Source organism: Octopus bimaculoides, chromosome 1 (genome assembly GCF_001194135.2).
Source record: "Octopus bimaculoides isolate UCB-OBI-ISO-001 chromosome 1, ASM119413v2, whole genome shotgun sequence".
NCBI classification, from domain to species: Eukaryota; Metazoa; Mollusca; class Cephalopoda; order Octopoda; family Octopodidae; genus Octopus; species Octopus bimaculoides.
This window is the reverse complement of record NC_068981.1, coordinates 159,833,865-159,850,336: the sequence shown is the minus strand read 5'-3', so window position 1 is coordinate 159,850,336 and position 16,472 is coordinate 159,833,865. Positions and strand designations below refer to the sequence as shown.

The 16,472-nt window shown below is 35.4% G+C and overlaps 1 protein-coding gene across 2 annotated transcripts in view; it reads left to right on the top strand.

Annotated features, from left to right (window-relative positions):
* Positions 1-5,761: 5,761 nt before the first annotated feature.
* The window catches only part of LOC106884423 (adenylosuccinate lyase), a 17,835-nt gene continuing 7,124 nt past the window's right edge, over positions 5,762-16,472 (top strand). Inside the window, exons 1-7 of one of the 2 annotated variants that reach the window (XM_014935799.2) lie at positions 5,762-6,166; positions 9,487-9,690; positions 11,689-11,733; positions 12,916-12,995; positions 14,454-14,625; positions 15,051-15,097; positions 15,640-15,730. In XM_014935799.2, coding sequence (XP_014791285.1) covers positions 6,032-6,166; positions 9,487-9,690; positions 11,689-11,733; positions 12,916-12,995; positions 14,454-14,625; positions 15,051-15,097; positions 15,640-15,730 — 774 coding nt within the window. In that variant the 5' untranslated portion in view covers positions 5,762-6,031. Of the gene's footprint in view, positions 6,167-7,429; positions 7,572-9,486; positions 9,691-11,688; positions 11,734-12,915; positions 12,996-14,453; positions 14,626-15,050; positions 15,098-15,639; positions 15,731-16,472 lie in introns of those variants that run through there. The other variant, XM_014935800.2, reaches the window with a different exon arrangement.

The window sequence follows — 16,472 nt, the reverse complement described above, 5'->3', positions numbered from 1 at the left end:
TATAGATATAGATATAGACATAGATATGCACTGGCTGGTGATCGTTTACAAGCTTTAAACTTATAAAATATATATCATCATCATCATCGTTTAACGTCCGCTTTCCATGCTAGTATCGGTTAGACAATTTGACTGAGGACCGGCGAACCAGATGGCTGCACCAGGCTCCAATCTGATCTGGCAGAATTTCTACAGCTGGATGCCCTTCCTAACGCCAACTACTCTGAGAGTGTAGTGGGTGCTTTTACACGCCACTGGCATGAGGGCCAGTCAGGTGACACACACACACACACACACACACACACACACACACACACACACACATATATATATATATACTAGTGGACCTCTCAGCCTTCAGCCCAGTCAGTACGGTGTTGAAATCTATTTATAGGGCACATTTTGGCATCTATCATAATGCCATTTTCCCTACAATAAAAGTTGTTAAAAAGTATTTGAATATTACATAACATAATTTTACAAATTTATTTAGAATATCTAAATAGAGAAAGTAATATAGATTATAATAGAGAAATGCACTGTATGAAAATTATAAAACATTTACAGATCTTCAGAATATAAAATGTTTTTAACTTTTTTCTTTGGATCATGTATGAAGAGTTTCTATGGGCTTCCTACTCTAGAACAACCTACATACAACTGACCTCTCATTTGGCTGTACTGGAGCCCAAGTCAAACATGATGTCTAAGAAGTCTGCAGTGGTGAGATTGTTCTTGATGGCGGTTTTCAGTCCCATGGATTCAATTAGATCTTTCCTAAGTCTGTCTAGGGTGTGCCTGTTTGCTCCTCTGGAGATGGCCAGGATGTCATCTCTGTAAAGACCAAAGGGGACAGAGGGGAACATTTTCTTAAGGGTATCAAGGATATACAACCCAATAAGGTCACATACATCAGCACTGTCATAGGCCCCCATGTCAAAGGAGCCTGTGAGGTCAGATTGCTTGACCCAGGTCGAACCTTTATTAAACAGCACTATTTATATATGGCTTCAATGCAAATTAAATCAGACAACAGTTGATGGCTGGTGGAATTTAGATCTTGGAAGAGACAACAGATAATTTTAGAGGAATGAGGAAGTGACACTTTCAGCTTGAGTAAGTGGAAGGTTTTGTTGTTAATTTCCATGTGAATGATAGAGAAAGAATATTATGTGTAAGTGCACACTTCAGATATGAGAAACAGTGTTGCCTGGACTAGTGGCATGGCCAGATTATAAAGTTTGTGGGTATATTAAAAAAAAGATGCTGTAACACATACCAAACAGTTTTCAACTCATTTCTCTATCTTACACAAAATATTTCATTAGTTATAACATACATAATTGTATTCTACATTCATTAATTTCCTGTTTCAATAACTACGTCATTATGTATGAAACTTATAACTACTGATATAGCTAACTAAAGCATTTTAAAAAATTAATGAAAAGGTGCCAATTTTGAAAAATGTGCTTGGTGGGAGTGGCTGCTCCCCTTACTCCCCTATTAGCTATGTCACTGGCCTGGACAGCAGAAGGAGGGAAGATAAAGTAGCCGAGATATTTGTACTCCAGAGAAGAATAAGATGTATGGAGGTGTTGGATAGGATGCAGCTGAATTGAAGTCCATGGATACTTATGCAAAGGAAAGAGAATTACCTGGCAGATACTTTTCATGTTTTCTGCTGAAATATTGTCAAAACTTTGAAGAAAGATGTATGAATCTTTAATGAAGAAGAGGAAATAGTGACAGCTGAGTTACTGTTAAAAACTAGATCGATCCAGTTGGGACTCAATAACTGTAGGTAAGTCTCCCAAAATCGTGTGTTCATTAAACAAAGGTTTCCAGCCCATCATGATCTCAAGACAAAGGATACACAATTGTGCATCAACTGAGAGGGCAGCCTCCTGAAGTATTATCAAAGATTTTGCTATACTGCCTAAACTGGCAATGAACCTCTGCTGGGAAATATTTACTGTAGGTAGTCCCTGGCATTTCTCAAAGAAATATATTGTCACAGTTTTGCACCATATCAACTCTGACGAAGCAGACTTATGACCAACGAGTTCCAACCATCATCATCATCATCATCATTAAATGTCTGCTTTTCATGCTGGCATAGATTGGACTGCTTGACAGGGGCTGGCAAGGCTAGGGACTGCACTAAGTTTCATATTCTGTTTTGGGTTAGTTTCTACAACTGGACACCCTTCTCAATACCAACCACTTTGTAGAGTGTACCGGATGCTTTTTATGAAGCACCAGCACCAGTGACTTTCATGTAGCACAATCACCAGTGCTTTTTACTGGCACTATTATTGACCCTCTTAATTTTTTCCAGACATCTTGAGCCATATAGCCTATATCTCTTTTTTTAGATGTAATTGGAAATAGATTTGTTTGCTAGTTTAGTCAATTATGCAATAACTTAAAGCCTCATTTGAGGAAATGTGGAATTGAAAGTGCTGCTTAAAGAGATTTTGTTATTCAAAACCAAGGGTTTGGTCTAAGTGTTTGCAACTCAACAAACTCTACTGAAGTCAGCAAAATATCAGAAGATATTGCTGACATCAGCCTAGTCAGTAAAAAAGTTTCTCACAGACATTTGAAAAGTTAAGGAATACACTTTATATATTATATAGTGAATATTCCAGACAACTATATATCGATATATACCCTGATTAATTACTCTTCTAGATACCTTGACATGAGACTACCTTACTGGCCACCAGCTGTGGACAGTATATTGATATTAACTGTACACCTAAACTGTGTATACACCATTTGCAATTTCAAAAAGCCTATGGATCACCAACTATTGATCATGAAAGATATGCTAGAAACTTTGAAATTATGCTATGCTAGAAACTTCTAAATGTGACAGGCGACCAGGTGGTTTCATGTTCAGTTCCACTGTATGACACCTTGGGCAAGTGCCTTCTACTATAGCTCCAGACTGACCAATGACTAGTGTGTGAATTTGGTAGATGGAGATTGTATGATAGTCTGCCGTGTGTATCTGTGTGCTGGTATGTATATGTGTGTACATATGTGCATGTGTGTGTGCACGTGCATGTATGAGTGTGTGTGCGTGTGTCATTCTTTACTGTTGATGCTGGTTTGTTTACATCAATCAGTGTTGCTTTGTCTACATCATCGTAACTTACCAGTTTGGCAAGAAGAGATCCAATGGAATAAGTGCCTGACTTAAAAAAAATAAGTACTGAGGTTGATCCATTTGACTAAACTCTTTAAGGCAGTGCCCCAGCATGGCCACAAACCAATGACTGAAATAAGTAATAAATAAAAAGATCTTTGTGCAGATCCTTGTAAAATTAATGTGTCACAGTAGTGATACATTTCATGAACAGCCAAAACAAATTCAAACTTTTATCATACATGTGTGCTTATCTGGATATACATGGAAGGTGATAGTTGGGGGTTCATAAAGGAGTAATATTCCCTCACTAGCAATGCATACATTTTACAACTAGTACATCATCATTATCATCATCGTCGTTTAACGTCCGCTTTCCATGCTAGCATGGGTTGGACAATTTGACTGAGGACTGGTGAAACCAGATGGCTACACCAGGCTCCAATCTGATTTGGCAGAGTTTCTACAGCTGGATGCTCTTCCTAACGAAGGTAAAATATGTGCACACACAAAGCTTCTAAGATGAAGTCAAATACTTTTTTAATTAAAGAAATTGATGGTCACTCCGGTCAATTTTGACGTACAAGTGTTTGAAGGAGAGGGTTTTAAAAAAATGAAAAAACAAGTTTAAAAATAAAAGAAGCTGCATCTATTTACGAAGGATGCATGAATGTAATTTGAGTTTGGGTATGGAGTTTGCTATGAAGTCACAATGGGGGCAATGATGATTTTGATTTTGCCTGGGATTGGGCAAATGTGTCCGTCGATTACAGCAGTGCTTCTCAAACAATCTAATGTGGCATACTGGCAGTTTTTTTTTTTTTTCCTAATGTGCCAGGGACTGGTAATATTTCTTAGTAATATTAATTCATACCAGAAACAATATATATAATGAACATAATAAAAGTTGACAATTTCTTTTATCTTATATTCATTTTGTAAACAAACAATACAATATTACATAAGCATTTTATAATGTTTCTTCCTTTTCTGGAAGCTCGCTGTGTACCGGCAGCTCACAGACTGGTGCTGGTCTGTGGTCCATCACTTTGAGTAGCACTGGATTACAGGCTATAATTCTTTTATTGTTCTGTTTCTTCAACTGAAGTTGTTTTGATGCATCATGACATATTCTATGCCATGCAGATTGGTCTAGGCAATAACTTTCTCAAGATGTCAAGTTAAGTTGTAGAGACTTCAAATTAAAGAAATTACTCATATATAATCTCATTACAATAGCTTAAAAAATATACACTTATAAATGATGTGCATTTATATATGAAATATTAAAGAAATTGTCGTATGCAGTGCCCAGGTACACTACAACTAAGGAAAAAAAAGCCCATCAGATGTACTGTGGCAGATTTCAGGAAGTATGGAAGTTTTGAAGGACATAGTGGCTTGACAGCTAACGACTGATGCAGGTAGTTTATTCCATGCTTCAGCAATTCTGAGCATGAAAAATGTTTCTGAAAGTCATGTGTGCTGTGCTGTTTTTTGATTTTGGAAGCATGTCCACAAGTGTTTGATATATGGAATTCAAAAAGGTACCCAAGGTTGTTGGTGGAAAGATGGTGGATAATCTTGTCTACCAAGTCAGTTGCCAAATGTTTGAGCTTCAATGTATTCATGTCCAGGGAAGCAAGACATTCAGAGTATGGTAGATGCCTGACAGCAGGTACTCGTTTTCTAGCATGTTTTTGAACAGTTTCCAGGAAATTGATATGCTGAGCAAGACAGAGTTTTCAGACTGGTGATGCAAATTCTAAGTGTGGATGTACCATTGTCATATACAGTTTTAAATAGATAGCTGGAGAGCAGCTGACAAAGGTTTTACTGAGTGATGCTAGGACACCCTCAGCCTTCTTGACAATCTTAGAGGTGTGGCTTGTCCAAAGCAGATTGCTGTTTACAATCTAGCAGACTTCTTGTGATCAGTGTTGTTGAGGAAGTATGTATAGGATAGGTCTTCCCTCTCATATTGAATATATTGAATTAGGAAAAAAGAAATTAACAAATGGCAGTTTAAATTTTTTCAGGGTTATTGTTAGTAATATGCTTCAGGTTACATTTTAGAATTTAGAGTTCAGGGATAGGGTTAAGATTAAGATTAGGGATATGTTTAGGCTTAAGGCTTAGAGTTAAGGCTTCATATTAAGGTTTAGAGTTTGGGGCTAGTGTTAAATTTAGAATTAGAGTAAGGACTAAATGGAGATGATGGTGGAGTAAGAAAAATTGAATTAGGGAAAAATTTCTTGGCTGAAACAGAATCGTCTTTAAAGCATCGAAATTTAGTCTGAAAATATCTTCAAAATTTATTTATTTACTGAAAAGGCTTCTTCTATGGTTTTTTATTGTATAGTACAAGAAAATTGGCCAAAATTGATCCCGATGTGATGAAAAAAACCATGAGGTGGAAAAAAAATCATAAAAATCATAAAAGGATGTCCCCCATCATTTCCAAGGCTGTAAAAAGAAAAAAAATTGGTAAAATCAAAGTTAAAACGGAAAAAATGTAATTGGTAGTTTCGGGGAACAGACACCTTGGTATTGTAGTTACGAACTCCGGGCACTGTACTTCGTAGTAATCTCCCTTCGACAAATACTGTCATTTATTTCTTACATTAATTAATTTATAATATGCTTCTAATTACCCGCTGTAACTTTTTAATTAATTATATGAAATATTTTGGGATATCTGAATGAAATCAATTTCAATTTAGTGAGGAAAATAATTTGTCTTATTATTACATCAGGAGAAGCATGCATGCTTTTCGACACCGCTTTAGAAGACAACGGGGTAATTAGTCAAATACGCGGAGCGGGAACTTAGAAATCATATTCGAGTATTTTGCAAACCAAAATAATCCGAAAATGGAGAAATACATGTCTTATCGGAGCCCTCTTGTTTCTCGTTATGCTAGTCCTGAGATGTCTTTTAATTTCAGTGAAATGAAAAAATTTAGAACATGGAGACAACTTTGGTTTTGGCTTGCTAAGTCGCAAAAGGTGAACGTACATAATTTACATATTCGGCAATAGTTTGGCATATTTGATATTGAATTTCAGTTTATATATATACTTCGCACAATAGCAACAAAGACCTCGTAATTTTATTAACATAAGTAATTGAGCTAGAATTATTTGCTTGGGATTAGTTTACTGGTACTCTGTCACTATTTTTCATAATCGTATGAATTTATGCGTGTAGAACACAAATTTTCTGAAAATTCCAAAAAATAAAAAAAGATATCAAGTGCTTAATCCAGAATTCCGCCTAAATTTTATTGTTATTGCTTTTCTAAATTGAATTGCTGTTCACACTACATCTTCCTTCGGTATGTTACAATTCTTAGGTTGAAAAGACGTGTTATTGTTTCTTAGTCTCAAGGCTCTTCAGACTATCACTATTACTAACTCGCGTATGAAATTATGTAAGTTGAAAAAGATCAAAGTTGTTTTACATTGTATTACTCAGGCTTTGCTAAAGGATTACGTAGGGTATACACATGTTATGCTATATAAGTTACTTATACTATATAATAATGCAATGAGTTCGTGCAATTGTTCGAACTGAAATACTTATTCCCGAAACTGACGGAAAAGCAGAAAACATTGGTCAATACTATTCACAAAAAATAATTAAACCCAGCTGCATTTACAGTGAAGCCTTCATCTCCATGTGGTACCGTTAGTTAAGGTCTAAGGAAGGTTAACAAAGTCTATGGTGGAGCCCATCGTCGCAAGGATATACAATATAGAAATGCCTAAATGGTATTACCGTAGAAATAGAACAAACTCTGCCAGAATTACTCTCACGTACAATAACGAAACTAGCGGTAGATATAACTAGGTATCTGTACTACTTCAACATAACATATGCGAACACTAGATGCACCGGTAATCATTCGAACGATATCAGGTTATAAGTACTACAGAAGAAAATATAGATATGTATGCTCGTATATGGGAATTTCATTTTTTTTTTACATAAAAACTGAATGTTCTATTTAAATTACAATCTTCAGAGTCTTTTTCTTGCATAAACATTTAAGCGTTACATTATATCGCATCGCATTCTGTGATGCATAAAAGAAAGGCAAATAAAGATGCTACAAGAATGAAGCTGTGAGGATACTCGCTCCCATAATGTTTTCCTTCAACAAAGATATGCAATAGCTCCGGTTGGGACAGAGATGCAAGAACACATAACTTGCATATTTCGAATTATTCCCCTTTGAATCTTACAGTTTCGTCGATGAATTGGATTGTGATTTAATTGGTGTCTTGCTTGATACCGTCGAATTTGTCAAATGGATTCCGTGAGCCTTCTGTTTAGCATTATAAAAATAGTACTGAATTCCCTGACATAATGTCACAATGTCCACCCGAAAAATCGTAATCCCAGCTCACAGTAAATATAATTTTTTTAAATAGAATAACAAAAATATAGCATCCTAATAGAAATTTTAAGAACGAACACACACTGAGTTCCAAAAGAAATTATGCTATAGCTATTATCATTTAACATCCGTTCTCCATGCTTGTGATGGATTGACTGTGTATGACAAATTGGAGGACTATATAGTGGCCCATGATCTGTTCTGACATTTTCTATGACTGGATGGCCTTCCTGATACCAACCACTTTAGATAGTGTACTGGGTGATCTTTTTGTGGTACCAGCACTAGTGAGATTACCTTGCATATTGCAAGTCTAAGAACCTATTGGGGCCTCTATAACTAAAGGAGAATAGAACATTGGTTCTTGACAGAGTGATGAGAAAGGGTAAAGTATGAAAAGAGGAACAGATTGATAGTTGTGAAAAGGTGGCTGTGGAGAGAGTTACAAAGTAGTCACTGTTGGGAGAAGGAGTATTGATGTGACTGATAGGGAAGGGATTAGCATCAGGTGTTATTGAGAAACAGAGGGACAGTGGGGAAGGGTTGAAAGGAAAGTATGAGGAAAAGGAAAAACATGAGAAAGATAAACAGAAACAGCAAGGTTCTGGGAAGAGACTATTGAAGAGAAGAGGTGTGGAGGGATCATGGATGCAGACTAGAGATCAGAAGGTGCAAAGGTGGCATAGGAGTGAAAGAGAGTTAAGCAGAGGGTGGGTGAGCAAAAGCAAGGAGGGAAAGAGTAGCTAAAGGATATGGTAGAGGTGGTGGACAGAAAAAGCAGAGTGTGAATGCAGAAAAAGTATCTCAGATTGAGAGGCTGGAGGGTACACTAGAAGTGGGACTGAATAGAAAGTTAATGTGCTGAGAGCAGGGAGATGAGAAAAGGATAGAGAGAGGAAGGTTTCATAAAGGTTGGGTGAGAGCAGAGAATGAAAGCATACTGGGTGGGGAGGCTGAGATTGGACAGTGAACAAATGGCAAGGGAGGAGTAGTGGATGAATTATAGCAAGAGCATCCTGCCATCAATATTTCACTAGCATTCTTTCTGCTATGCTTGTTTGAGAGTAGGTTTGTCCCAATACAGTGTTGCAGTTGTTTGTCATCTCTTTTGTGAGGTTCAATATCTTTAGATTAGTTTTCACCCCTTCATCCCATGTCTGTTTAGGTTTTCCTACCCCAAAATATTAACAGGTGCAGGCATAGCTGTATGGTAAGAATGGTTCTGGGTTCAGTCCCACTACGTGGAACCTTGAGCAAATATGTTACCACACAGCCACTCCTACACCTATTCAATATTCAAATTTTTTTTGATATAATGCTAAACATAAGGATTACCAAATTGGCTATGAAACTTGTCAAAAAAAATTATATATTTTTTTAAAGATGGTTACATTAGTATTGTAAGGGGATATGATTTTGATAAATTAATAGTGTTTGCAGAAAATATGTTGTGATACAAATTAGATTAACTTCCTAAAAGACATGGTGATCTTACCTCTGCATAAAAGTTAATTTCAATTAGTTTTCATTTGAAAATTTAACAGAATTTTAAACTAAAGTACTATTAACATTAGAATTTTAATATTGGAAAGTAAATCATCTAAAGACAATCCATTTGTTACCATGTTTCTCTTGAGATGCTCTGTGTTTCTTTCAATTAATTTTAAATATTACAAAGAATTTAGTAAAATAACTTGGTTACCATTAAGCTAGTGTTAGGAACCTAAATTGTGACTAAGGTTTGGTGGAATATTTTAATTCAAAACTTTTGCAAACAAGACATTTGTACTACAGAGCCAGAGGCAGTTTCAGCTAGGTTGGTATCAAAAGGGTTGAGGTAGTTATTTAAGAGTTTTAGTTGAAAAGCTTTTGATTTATGCATAATAAACGTGTATTTCATTTTAAAATATGTTTTAAATGTTTCAGGCTCTCAGTTTAGATATCAATGAAGAACAACTCTCTGAATTAGAATCCAATTTGGATAATATTGATTTCGCTCAAGCTGCTGAAGAAGAGAAAAGAGTCCGTCATGATGTTATGGCCCACATTCATACATTTGCTTCTTGCTGTCCTAAAGCTGCACCTATAATACATTTAGGAGCCACATCAGCCTATGTAGGAGACAACACTGTATGTAGTTTATGTTTTAATTTATCTATTGCTTAATCGTAGATTTATTGTTTGTTAAACGAAGTTATATGACTGAATATTGTTAAAAAAACAGAAAGTGGAATATTATTTCATTGTTGTCCAAACTTTTTCAAGTAACTTTATTTTTAGAATAAGTGTTTCCATGTCAACGGCATAAATCTAAGCACTATTCTGGTTCATCACATTCTCCATTGAATAAGGCAGTGAGCAATTACAGGTATAAATTCAGAAAAAATTGCAAAGAGAGTAAGCGATTTGCTGAGTTGATCAGAAAACTAAAATTAATTCCAGTTCCACAACTAATTAGATTCCTATGACTAGTAAGCCACATCTATTGATTCTTAATCCTTTTTGCCCTTTAAAAAAAAGAAAGGGACAATGTGCAGTATCTTATACATATGTCCTCTACTATAACCCCAGACAAGCCAATGCCTTGTGAATGAATTTGGTAGATGGAAATAGTGTAGAAACCTGTTGTATGTCTGGATATATGTGTGTGTGTGTAAGCAAGTGTGTGTGCATCTGTGTTTCTTCCCTACCTCCCACTGCATGAAAACCATTGTTGGTTTGTTTATGTCCCCCTGACCAAGCAATTCAGCAAAAGGGACCAACAGAATAAGTACTGGGATTGATCCATTTAGACTAAAACTCTTCATGGCTGTACCCCAGCATGGCCATAATTCAGTGATTAAACAAGTAAAAAATAAAAGAAAAGTTTTAAAATTTTCTTTCTTATGATTCAGATATTTTTTTTTACAGAATTTTAAATGACATTCTTGGCTTTGTCTTCTTTAGTATTGGTTTTGTCTCTAAAGGGTTGAGCAGCAAAAAGCTATGGTTAATGATTGGTATAGTAGGATTGTTTTCTGAACCACTGTCATTACAAGCCAACAATGTCTTGACAGTCGTGAGATTGTTGTAAACCAGTGTCACAGTCATATATATATGCAGTGTCATTTGTTTCCAAACATCTATGAAAACATGTCCAGCCATAAAACAGGGAAGGGTATTTGGTTGTAGAAAATCTACCTCAACAAATTCTGCCTGACTCATTCTAGCATAGAAAAGTGGATGTTAAAATGATGATGATGCAAAAGCAATCAAAACTGAGTGGTAAAGACAGCACAACAGTTTATTTCTCTGCTTCATTCCTTTTGATATGTAATTCATTGCTCCGTATGTTCCTATTGTCTAACTGTCTTTTATCAGTGAAGCTTCTTTTAAATAGAATTAACATGTATAATGGCCTTTTTTAAGAATGTGTAATTCTGAGGTGTCTAGAAGTAGCGATACTATTTTGCAGTGTTGAGAAATATTTGTTTCATTCTTATTAAATGCCATGGTATCTGAACCTTAAAGCAGAATGTGATAGAATTTGTTTCTTTTGTTTTTATATTGAGTGCATAGATTATTTAGGAGGCTGATCAGGTTTTAAATTTATGACACTTTTGGTTGAAAGAGCAATGAAAAACATAGCATTGCTGTTGCTACTCCTTCTTAGCAGACCTGTGATCAATCCTTTACTCAAGCGTTGTGTATCTAGGACTACATTATATAATGTATCCCTCTCTTCAAAGTGGTCAGGTGAAATTTGAGGGATAGTTGACTCCATTGTTGGCTTATAAAAATAACTGGTGTAATTATATGGTTGTAATTGATATGCAGAAGAAAAGGGGTCTTTGGAGATTAATGAGTTTTTATTGTTTTTCAGAAAAACATCCATAATAGAGTAGCCACTATCAGAATGCTGTTAATCCAGTTGATTAGTATAGAATACTGAGACTAGCTGTGAGATCCTCCAGCCAATTTTAATCAAAACCTTTGTATATAATATAAATCTGTCCAGTTTTACTAATATATACTTGATATAGTATGGCAGACTCTCTACTCATTTCTAGCTTCATAAAAGTGAAGAATAGAGTAGGGAGTTTGCAGGGCTAGTGTATTGTGTAATTGAAATAAATTTCTACTTTATAGGATCTTATTGTCTTGAAAGATGGTTTTAACATTTTACTTCCTAAGGTAAGAAAATGGATTATATTGAATAACTTTTTTTGTTTTCGAGTGAAACTTTGTACAATTCAATCTTCCATTGTATGATTACTAACATCTAGATTCTATTCTGTCAGTGTATTATTGGAATATTCATGAAGATTATAAACTGTTAAATTGTAGATATACTCTTTAAAAATTTCATAATCCTATTCCATCTGACACTGCACAGTTTAAGAAACTGAAATTCTTTTGTGAACTTATATTTGTTACAAATAGCTTTCAAATTTCTAAGCCAGGATTCAAAACTGAATCTACATTTTCCTACAAGTCCTCTTCCTATTGCACTCGGAAATTAATGAGAGTAGACTGACCTTTTAACCTTTTTTGAGACATACATGATACAGAGGGAAAATACTCTGTTTAGCCTGACCTAGTTTGGTTAGGAAAGATATAAATAAGCAACCTAAAATCAGTCCTAACTCTTTGGTTGCTTGGCCTCTGGTCAAAGAGCATCTTGCTTTCTTCCTTCTTTCTTCTAGCACTGATGGACGAAGCGCCTTTATGCAAGGGACAACACAGCTCTTACTTTTTCTATCTGCCTAGGTTCTCTTACTCTTTCTATCTCTAGTAGTCACTCCCAAATGAAGCTAACTATCTACAGACTCTTGTATTCCTCAAACAATACCAAGTAGTTGTAAAGTACTTTGTAATGATGACAATAATAAATAAATGACCATTTCAACTAACAATTAATATCTTCTCTCATTTATTCGGTGCATATTATTGTTACACGTGATTGGTGACCTCCGATGTTTATAAACTGTTAAAATTGGATCTTACACTTAACCATTACAAATTGGTGACTCCCAACAGTCATTGATTATAATACTTAACCTGTTACATATTGAATGTGTTTCCTCTGTTCAAGCTTAACTAATATATGGTCAAATAAAAAACAAAATACCAAATACACGAATTTTTTTATGCAAGCATTGATTAAAGTTTAGGTATTAACATAATGTTATCAAAGTAATTTACTACCTGATTTTGTTCTTGATGCTGACCATTCATCTTTGAAATAGGATTAGTTTTTATGTTTAATATTTAGTGTATTATAGTTATATGTGTAACCCTCTTCAGATGTCAGTTGCAGCTTAATCTAAACATTACTTATATTTCATCTGTCTTGGGTGTTTATAACTCTTTCAGTTGGCTCGATGCATTCAGAGATTATCATCTTTTGCTGTTGCGCATAAAGATCTTCCTTGTTTGGGTTACACTCATCTGCAGTGAGTATGAATTAACATAAGTTATTTACCATCACATGCCAAGCTTGTGTACAGAAAGGGAATTATAATATTTTGGTTACAAGAAGATATTGTTAAAATGTTATAAAATTTCCAGTTCTGGTTAATTTTAATTTACAGACTTCTAAAGAAATTTAAATGCAGGCATATCTGTGTGGATTTACAAGTGTTTTTTGACACTGCCTGATCCTGTTTTTGATGCTGGCCATTGGAGCAGATTACTTGAATATCATAGGTTTAACCTTTGTTAAGCAATTATATTGTATCATAACTTTACAGTTGGTTTGTCTATGAAGAGATAGTACTCTGTAATCACAGCTGCTATGAAAACCTTAGCATAAAATGTTAAAAAATTCGTCTTATGTTAATTCCTGTACTTAAGGTTTTCTTCCATTTGTTGTTGCTTATATTGTACTCATTAAACACCCAATATAGAATATTCATAGTATGGACACAATTTCAATATGGTTTGAATTGTATTATAGGAAAGTTGGTTATACATCATTAGATACCTGACTTTCCTATATAAAATTAAGAAATATAACGGAACGCTGAACTCCAGACTATCAACTTAAACAACGTTTATTCAGGTGGTAAATATATACATCTTTAGCTCTTGTTGTTACAGCTTCTATGTGTGTGAGCATAGTTGTTGGGACGTTGTTATGTAGATGTGAGCGAGCTGTCGAGTGTAAGTCCGAAAGATGGAGAGTGACAGCTATACACGTTAAGAGACTGTCTCCAGGTTGGAATGTTAGAGACACTGCTTGACACGTCCATGCTCTATTGCTGGCCAGCAAGAAAGAGAATGAATTGAGCGGGAACGCTTGCTTGTTTAATTCCACGCATGCGCACGGCGTTACTACAGTATTTTAGAAAAAATAAATGCATTTTTTGCTCATTTCTGTCATCAGAGAGGAGCCAATGTTGGGGTTCTTGCCTCTAAGGTTTTATGGTTTATTTTCTTAAGTCTGGCACTTATTCTGTTGATTTATTATTGTCAAACTGCTTAGTTCTGAGAATGTCAGCAAACAAACAAGTTGTCAAGTGGTGGACAAGCACACACACATATATATACAGGGCTTCCACACAGCTTTCATCTATCAAGTTCTCTCACAAGGCATTAGTTGGCCTGTGGCTATAGTAAAAGGCACTTGCCCAAGGTGTCATGTAATGAGACAAGCCCAAATCAAGCTTTTTAACTACACAGTCATGCCTATATATAGTACTGCTTTTATTAGCTGAATAGTTACTCAATGGTCTTTGAGTTTTGTCTTGAAGAACTTATCAAATTGATGAAAATAAGTTTCTTATATACAGAATACTGTAAAAAATGTATACCTGTAATAATCGATTGTATGCTATAAGTTTTCTTTTTTTTTTTAAGGTTCTCTTTTTATTTCTGTAATTTTAATTTTTTCATTTTGATTTTAAAATTAGACCTGCTCAGCTCACTACTGTCGGTAAAAGAGCTTGTCTCTGGATCCAAGATTTATTAAAAGATCTCACTAACATAGAGAGAGCCAGAGATGATCTACGATTCCGTGGAGTGAAAGGTACAACTGGAACACAAGCAAGCTTTCTCGAACTCTTTGATGGTGATGAAGAAAAAGTAATTTCCTATTTCTTCTCTATATTTGTTTAAAATGCATGATTAAAAGTCTTAAAAGTCTAAAAGTGTTATGAATAGGAAAATATTACAGACTACCAGACTATCAGATGTTGTAATACATCGCTGGTTGCAATGAGCTTTGCATTGTTTTAGCCTTCAAATGATGCTGACCTGCCAGTTATGTGACCAGACCAACATTCCCCCTGATCAGAAGAGACTGTTCTATTACAGGGTTACCCATTTACAACTGAGTGGATTGGGGCAACATGAAATGAAGTGTTTTGCTCAAGATCACAATATGCCACCTGGTCTGGAAATTGAACCCATGATCTGGCAATCATGAGTGCAACACTAGGCCTTGCATCTTCACAGAAACACACACATATATATATAGGTAACATTTTATATTTTCTGTTTTCTAATAGGTGGAGAAATTGGATGAAATGGTTACAGAAATGGCTGGTTTTCCCAGGTAGGATAATAACTTGAACACTTAACTTATTTTGGCAAAATTACTAACCCTTAGAAGATGAACCAGAACATCCATTTACTGCCATTTTTGTGCTAGAAAAATGAAAAAGCTGGTCTCTTGAGAAATATATTCATTTACTTTAGTTATTTAATTGGTTTTAGTCATTACACTGCATCATGCTGGGGCATCGCCCCCTTGATTTAGTTGTTCATATTAACCTCACTACTTATTTTATCAGTCTCTGGTAAGTTACAAGACATACAGGGATACAATGGCATTATGAATTACAAGTGTAAACATAGATATGGATATAGGCATGTACCCCACTACACACACACACACATACACACTCATGATGGTCTTCTTTCAGTTTCCATTTATCAGATTCACTCACAATTTTTCTGGTTGGCCCTGGGTGATAGTAGAAGAGACAGAACTGTAAATATGCCTATGTGTTTGTTTTCTGGAGTTAGAATTGTTTGCAGTGATCAAAGTTATTTGTAGAAAAATATTTTTATTAATATCATTTCCATGTTTTACAGCCATTACCTAATTTGTAGTCAGACCTACAGCCGAAAGGTGGACGTTGACTCATTAACAAGCTTAGCAAGTTTAGGAGCTACTGTTCATAAAGTAAGGGTTTATTTCTGGTATTTTCCATCTATTTTTTTAAAAATTGAAATGTGTTTTGAATAAATCTGATAGCTGAGACATTTCTTGCTATGAATATCTACTTCACTATTACTTTATTAAAAATTTCACGGCTTTTGTGTCTCATGAATGATGTAGTGTGAATAATTTTTATCTCTAAAAGAATGTCATTGACAGGCTATGGTGTAATTGGGAAGATGTGGATGCAAAACACACACACATTCACAGGCACTTATACACACACATTCACATGCACTCATACACACACATTCATATACACTCACACACAACACATCCACATGCACTTACACATTCACATGCACTCACACACACACACACAGTTACATGCACACACACACACACACTAACACACACAGACATATGATGACAGTTTCTTCATATCCGAAGATCACAAGATCAAAGATCCTTCCTTAATACCAGTTCCCATAAGCTATTCATATCTGCACTCGGTCTGCTTAGGAGGTTGTTGTGTCCTAGCATATGTGCTGCTTCTTTTAGTTTTCATATTTTCCAGTGGTGTTCTCTGTCTATTATTTTAACTTCATCCCGCAGGGGGAGGTGGTCTCCATTTTCCCATACATAATCAGCTATACCTGATTTATCAATATCTCCTCGTGTCACAGCTTTACGATGTTCCTCTACCCTTATTTTGAGGGGGCGGCATGTTTCGCCTTTGTATAACCTACCACAGCTGCATGGGATG